The 6,943-nt window shown below is 42.2% G+C and overlaps 1 protein-coding gene across 2 annotated transcripts in view; it reads left to right on the top strand.

Moving 5' to 3' along the window:
* The window catches only part of syngr3b (synaptogyrin 3b), a 20,861-nt gene extending 15,260 nt beyond the window's left edge, over nt 1–5,601 (top strand). The window contains exons 3-4 of one of the 2 annotated variants that reach the window (XM_076990047.1): nt 3,859–4,004; nt 4,149–4,522. In XM_076990047.1, coding sequence (XP_076846162.1) covers nt 3,859–4,004; nt 4,149–4,253 — 251 coding nt within the window. In that variant the 3' untranslated portion in view covers nt 4,254–4,522. Of the gene's footprint in view, nt 1–3,858; nt 4,005–4,148; nt 4,523–5,264 lie in introns of those variants that run through there. The other variant, XM_076990046.1, reaches the window with a different exon arrangement.
* Nucleotides 5,602–6,943: the final 1,342 nt, after the last annotated feature.

Consider the following 6,943-nt stretch of genomic DNA (forward strand, 5'->3'; position numbering starts at 1 on the left):
AAAAGGTTCATTTCTTCCAATTGCTTACGCCCCACCTGCAATACCCCACACTTTGAGAAACGCTGGTTTAAGGTAATGCTATCTAAAGAGCTCAGTTTCACGTGAATTTAAGTTAATGCTATCTAAAGAGCTGAGCTTCATGTGAGTTTAAGGTAATGCTATCTAAAGAGCTGAGCTTCACGTGAGTTTAAGGTAATGCTATCTAAAGAGCTGATCTTCACGTGAGTTTAAGGTAATGCTATCTAAAGAGCTGATCTTCACATGAGTTTAAGGTAATGCTATCTAAAGAGCTCAGCTTCACGTGAGTTTAAGGTAATGCTATCTAAAGAGCTCAGCTTCACGTGAGTTTAAGGTAATGCTATCTAAAGAGCTGATCTTCACGTGAGTTTAAGGTAATGCTATCTAAAGAGCTGATCTTCACATGAGTTTAAGGTAATGCTATCTAAAGAGCTGAGCTTCATGTGAGTTTAAGGTAATGCTATCTAAAGAGCTGAGCTTCACGTGAGTTTAAAGTAATGCTGTCCAAAGAGCTCAGCTTCACATGAGTTTAAGGTAATGCTATCTAAAGAGCTCAGTTTCACGTGAGTTTAAGGTAATGCTATCTAAAGAGCTCAGCTTCACATGAGTTTAAGGTAATGCTATCTAAAAAGCTCAGCTTCACGTGAGTTTAAGCTAATGCTATCTAAAAAGCTCAGCTTCACGTGAGTTTAAGGTAATACTATCTAAAGAGCTGATCTTCACGTGAGTTTAAGGTAATGCTATCTACAGTTGTGATCAAATTTATTCAACCCCCACTGAAATAAAGTGTTTTGGCCAGTTTGACATTGATTTTGATCATTTCAGTCATCTTATTTACAATTATATCAAAGAGGCACTTATAAATTAGACAAACATAACATAATATTTATGATGGAATAACCACAAATGTCTTTACTGTGCTCACATCATTATCAGTTTTATTCAACCCCCTAGTGACATTATTTTTTTGTACTTAGTACAACATCCTTTTCCAGTTATGACAGCTTTCAAGCGTGAAGCATAGCTTGACACAAGTGTCTTGCAGCGACCTATGGGTATCTTAGCCCATTCTTCATGGGCAAAAGCCTCCAGTTCAGTCACATTCTTAGGCTTGCGCACTGCAACTGCCTTCTTTAGGTCCCACCAGAGGTTCTCAATTGGATTTAAGTCTGGTGATTGCGATGGCCACTCTAGAATGTTCCAGCCTTTCATGTTCAACCATGCTCTAGTGGACTTGGATGTGTGCTTCGGATCATTGTCCTGTTGGAAGGTCCAACGTCTCCCAAGCCGCAGGTTTGTGACTGACTCCATCACATTTTCCTCCAAGATCTCCTGGTACTGAAGGGAATTCATGGTACCCTGCACACGTTGAAGCTTTCCTGTACCATTAGAAGCAAAACAGCCCCAAAGCATAATTGACCCCCTGCCATGCTTCACAGTAGGCAAGGTGTTCTTTTGTTCATAAGCCTGGTTCTTCCTTCTCCAAACATAGCGCTGGTCCATTGTCCCAAACAGTTCTAATTTAGTTTCATCTGACCACAGTACACTGTTCCAAAACCTTTGTGGCTTGTCCACATGACTTTTGGCATACTGCAGTCGACTTTTCTTGTTCTTTGGAGTCAGCAAGGGGGTGCGTCTGGGCGTTCTGGCATGGAGGTCTTCGTTATGCAGTGCGCGCCTTATTGTCTGAGCTGAAACTTCAGTGCCCACATCTGACAGGTCTTTTTTCAGTTCCTTAGCAGTCACGCGGGGATTTTTCTCCACATTACGCTTCAGGTAGCGCACAGCAGTCGCGGTCAGGATCTTCTTTCTGCCACGACCAGGTAACGTTTCCACTGTGCCCTTTAACTTGAACTTGCGAATGATACTTCCGATAGTGTCTCTTGGAATATTTAACAACTTCGCAATCTTTTTATATCCATTGCCATTCTTGTGAAGAGCAATAACCTCTTCTCTTGTCTTCTGGGACCATTCTCTTGCCTTCACCATGCTTGGAAACACACCAGTAGATGTCTAGAAGGAGCTGAGTATCACAGTCCTTTTAAATCTGCCTAATTGGTGCTTATCATGCTTGATTGCTGCTCGTTGACATCCACAGATGTTTTCAATACCTGATGGAAAACACTGGAATGAACCTCTGTTCTTAGGAGTGGTAGTCGTAAAGGGGTTGAATAATTGTGTCAATGAAGAAATCACAAAAAGGCCATTTAATACTTTATGACAAAAAAAATTGATGCTATCTTAGTTGCATTTAGTTCTTTAACAAGTCCTTGTAAGATTTCATTATGAACACAATTACAAATGTGCACTGAATTCCATAAAACCCTTCGCAGCATTGGGGGTTGAATAAATTTGATCACAACTGTAAAGAGCTGAGCTTCATGTGAGTTTAAGGTAATGCTATCTAAAGAGCTCAGCTTCACGTGAGTTTAAGCTAATGCTATCTAAAAAGCTCAGCTTCACGTGAGTTTAAGCTAATGCTATCTAAAAAGCTCAGCTTCACGTGAGTTTAAGGTAATACTATCTAAAGAGCTGAGCTTCACGTGAGTTTAAGGTAATGCTATCTAAAGAGCTCAGCTTCACGTGAGTTTAAGGTGATGCTATCTAAAGAGCTCACCTTCACGTGAGTTTAAGGTAATGCTATCTAAAAAGCTCAGCTTCACGTGAGTTTAAGCTAATGCTATCTAAAGAGCTCAGCTTCACGTGAGTTTAAGGTGATGCTATCTAAAAAGCTCAGCTTCACGTGAGTTTAAGCTAATGCTATCTAAAGAGCTCAGCTTCACGTGAGTTTAAGGTGATGCTATCTAAAGAGCTCAGCTTCACGTGAGTTTAAGGTAATGCTATCTAAAAAGCTCAGCTTCACGTGAGTTTAAGCTAATGCTATCTAAAGAGCTCAGCTTCACGTGAGTTTAAGGTAATACTATCTGAAGAGCTCAGCTTCACGTGAGTTTAAGGTAACGGGATATATTAATATACCGATTACTTAAACATTTTAGTCAGTGCTATACCAGTAAGTGCTCTTGACTCTTAACAGTACTGTTAACAGTACACAGGGCACTTGCATACGTCTGTACTATATGTGCCCTTTGTATGCAAATCTGTCAAATTGTGTAAAATGTACATTGCTGGTTAGATATTGTAATGATGCAATACCAGTTATAAATAAATAACAGATGGAACGAGATATGAAGAGTGAGTGTCAGAGAGAGAGAGACAGAGAGAGAGAGAGAGCGAGAGAGAGAGGGGAGGGGGAAAGAGTGAGTGAAGGGGAGAGATTTCTCTAAATGAACTCTTCAGTCCACCAGCTGTGCTCATCTCCAGCACCACTCCAAGTCTCCTCCAGAAACTCTCTACAACACGGGCTCAGACTTCCTTCAGCCTCCTGTAGACTGAGAACTGGGTCTCCCACCCTTCACCAATCAAAATTCACCATTCACCATTCACCAATCAAAACTAGCCACATACTGCTCTCACATGCACCACAGGACAACAATCCAACAATCCAATCAGGTGTCAGATCTGCTGAAACTCAGCTGCTGTCAGTGCAGTGATTCACAGTTCTGAAGAACATCTGGCCACATGTGGTGTGGCAGAGTTAAAGTGACCACTGGGATTTTATCACAATTATCCCTGTGACCACAGAGGTGCAAAGCAGACCAGTGATTGGTCCAAACACACACACACATTCTCTCTCTCTCTCTCTCTCTCTCTCTCTCTCTCTCTCTCTCTCTCTCTCTCTCTCTCTCTCTCTCTCTCTCTCTCTCTCTCTCCCTCCCTCCCTCCCAAGACACAATGCAGAATGCAGCATTTCTTCTGGTTATTTCCTGTCTTGCTGAACAGGGTTCTGGACGTTCCTCTGGTTTGTGGGATTTTGCTTTCTGGCCAATCAGTGGAGTCACACGTCTCCCCAAGAGCTGCCATTGGAGCAGGCTTCAGACGCAGCGCGGGCAGCCATCGCCTTCTCGTTCTTCTCCATACTCACCTGGGTAATGCACACACACACACACACACTCACACGTACACACACACACACACACACACACACACACACACACACACACACACACACACACACACACACACTTGTTTCCAATCATATTTGACTGTCCCCACTGGTGTTGTTCTTTCAGGGCTACTTGTGTCTGCTAGCGTTACACAGATTCAAAAACATCGCCTTTACAGAAGACAAACAAAGACTCTTGTCCAAGCCCCCACCCACCCTCTCTATAGTGTAGATTACAGCATGTTCCTGCCTCTCAGCACCTCACACTAACACTGCCTCCTCTAATTAACGTCTGATCATTAACTGTGGTGTGCTCTAACATATAGTGCTGCTACCCTGAAGAGCACATCAACCTCTATTTCTCCACTTTATCAACTCTTTATTCTTCGTTTTCAAACCAGATCTTTTTGCTACGAGCAAAGGGCCCAGGTCACGTTTTGAAGCATTTCTATAAAACATAAGACCATATGAGATTTCATGCACGCTTATTTCAGCCATCTTTTCTGCCAGGGTTGCGTGTGTTGTGATGCAGCACGGATGGTTGCTGTGTACTCCAGACTGTGATCAGACACTGGGGCAATGTGGATTCTTTATCTCCTGTGTGATTTAATATCTGCAAACCCCAGGACCCTAACTTCATGTTCGTCTTCATGTTCAACCACACGCTTTGGCCACCACAGCCGTCGACTGCAGATGGCCTAATGTTTGACTTTAGGGACTGATGTTTTTTTGAAGTGCTTCAGTACAAACAGCTTGGAATTTGCAGCTGTGATACAAAATGTCTGTAAAAATCATGTTTACTGAGTTTCTATATGCTGCTTATTATAAAACATTTTTGACATAGACAGATGTTATACTATTTTTTTGTGTTTGTTATAAGATACCATATAACAGATTATAATTGTTGCAGTATTTTAAATATTGGTTCATATACATTGATATTCAGAATTTCAAATTGCATATATTTGGTCTTATAACCTATAAAGATAATTACCTGATTGAAGATCTGTAAGCTTAAAATTTGAAAGTATTCATGCTGCTTATTTTTTTAAGATAGACCCATTTTTATGGTGTTTTACAGACGTTTTGCACACGGGACACAGATTCTTAAGGATTATACTAACCGCAATGTGTTTTGTGTTACAGTAATATTCCTTTTCATGTCAGATTGCTGCATTTCCCTGATAGTGTTTGCTAAAAACTTCTAACACGATACTCTGACTAATGTGATTAATACGGTCAGGCCTCCTTGACGGTGTGCGCCGTGCAGAAGTTCCTTCTGGGCACCGACATGTCGCTCTTCACCTCCGAGCACCTGGCGGGTCAGCCGGCCAAGCAGCCCTTCCCACCCGGGGACACCGCGGGACAGAGCACCATCCCCGTCAGCAACGCCTACCAGAGCCCGCCACTCATCGAAACCGTGGAAACCCGCCCCCCAGCTTATCAGATCCCACCCGCTTTTTAGCCCACAGCCAATGGGGAGCAGGGAGTCAGAGGTGGAGATTGGGGATTGGCTTCTTTACAAACACGCGTAACGATTTCCATTTTAGCAGCAGTGGATATTGTTTGGTGGTGTTAGCGGTGAGGGGGTGGGTGGGTGGGTGTGAATAACTGCTTATCCCTCAAATATGCACTGCTAATTTAAATATCAAAAAGAAGATGTAGCCTGACTTACAGCAAATACTACCAATTTGGGGTGTTTGTTTAGTTGCTTATCCAAAAGTTTTAAAAGTTTATAATGAAAAGCAGCAAAAACATTGCCAATCACAATGTGCTATTTATGTATTTCTTTATTATTTATTATTATAAAAAATTCCAAATGTACAAAATAACGATTTATTTACTGTTATTTATAAGCATATATGATTGTTTATCTAGTGAGGCGTTTGTAACAGTATATAGACTCAATGTATGAGCAGTTCTCGCAGTACGTGACTGTAGCGGGGGGTGTGAATATCTTCTGTCAAACCGGGTTTGTGTTAAGAGAACTACTGTTGCGTTTGTAGGAATATAAGTGTCATGTTCTTTTAAAGGGAGAACCCTGAAGGAGAGATCATTAGGGGAGAGAGGGGCAGGGTCATTTTTACCAAGAGTGAATGGGCAAACGTTGCAAGTGTTAGTCAGCTCAGCCTGTGCTGTGTCCGGCATGTGTGTGTGTGTGCGGTAGATACATTCCTCGAGAGTCCTGGCGAGAAGGTCTCCACAAACTGTTTACTGTGTGCTCGCGTGGGCGAGAGGTGTTCGTGCGCGTGTCCGTGCGCGTGTCCTGGCGCGTGTCCGTGCGCGTGTCCTCGGTCTTACCGCATGATGAAGCACCGAGGTGGTACAAATTCACACTTACACACCAGGATTTGTTAGAAGGCACCGAGAGAAGAAGGTCGAGCGGTCAACATGTTCCCGACGAAATAAAGGTTTTTTTTTCTGAAACGGTTTTGTTGGGTTTCATTATCTTTTTGAAGTGTCACACATTAGTGTCCCGTGCACGTTTTTTTTTGTCGTTTTCTAATGATTGTTATTATTTTTATTAAAATATACTAGCGAGACACTAAAGCTGTCTCAGGCGTGTGAGCAGGACCCAAGCCAACACCCACATGGGCTTCCCCATGAGTTGACCTGGGAAACAGTGACTCAGGTATTAATGTAAATAACAAGATCAATTAACAAGTTAAACAAGATCTGACCCTACGGTAGGCTGTTATATTTCATTATTTACTCCATTTACGTAAGTGGGATATTGTCTGTTCTCACCCCACGCCCCAGGACAGAGAGGGGGGGGGGGGGGTGTTACTCATTGTGCCTTTGGCTAGCACCATTATACATTTGAATACGGTCAGAAAGGTAAGTACGCTGTATGTTTTTTTATTAAACTAAATTGGATTTTTAAGTAGTGTCTGTTTTGCATTATGTTATTACAGTGCATTA

The sequence above is a fragment of the Brachyhypopomus gauderio genome, unplaced genomic scaffold (assembly GCF_052324685.1).
Source record: "Brachyhypopomus gauderio isolate BG-103 unplaced genomic scaffold, BGAUD_0.2 sc72, whole genome shotgun sequence".
NCBI lineage: Eukaryota > Metazoa > Chordata > Actinopteri > Gymnotiformes > Hypopomidae > Brachyhypopomus > Brachyhypopomus gauderio.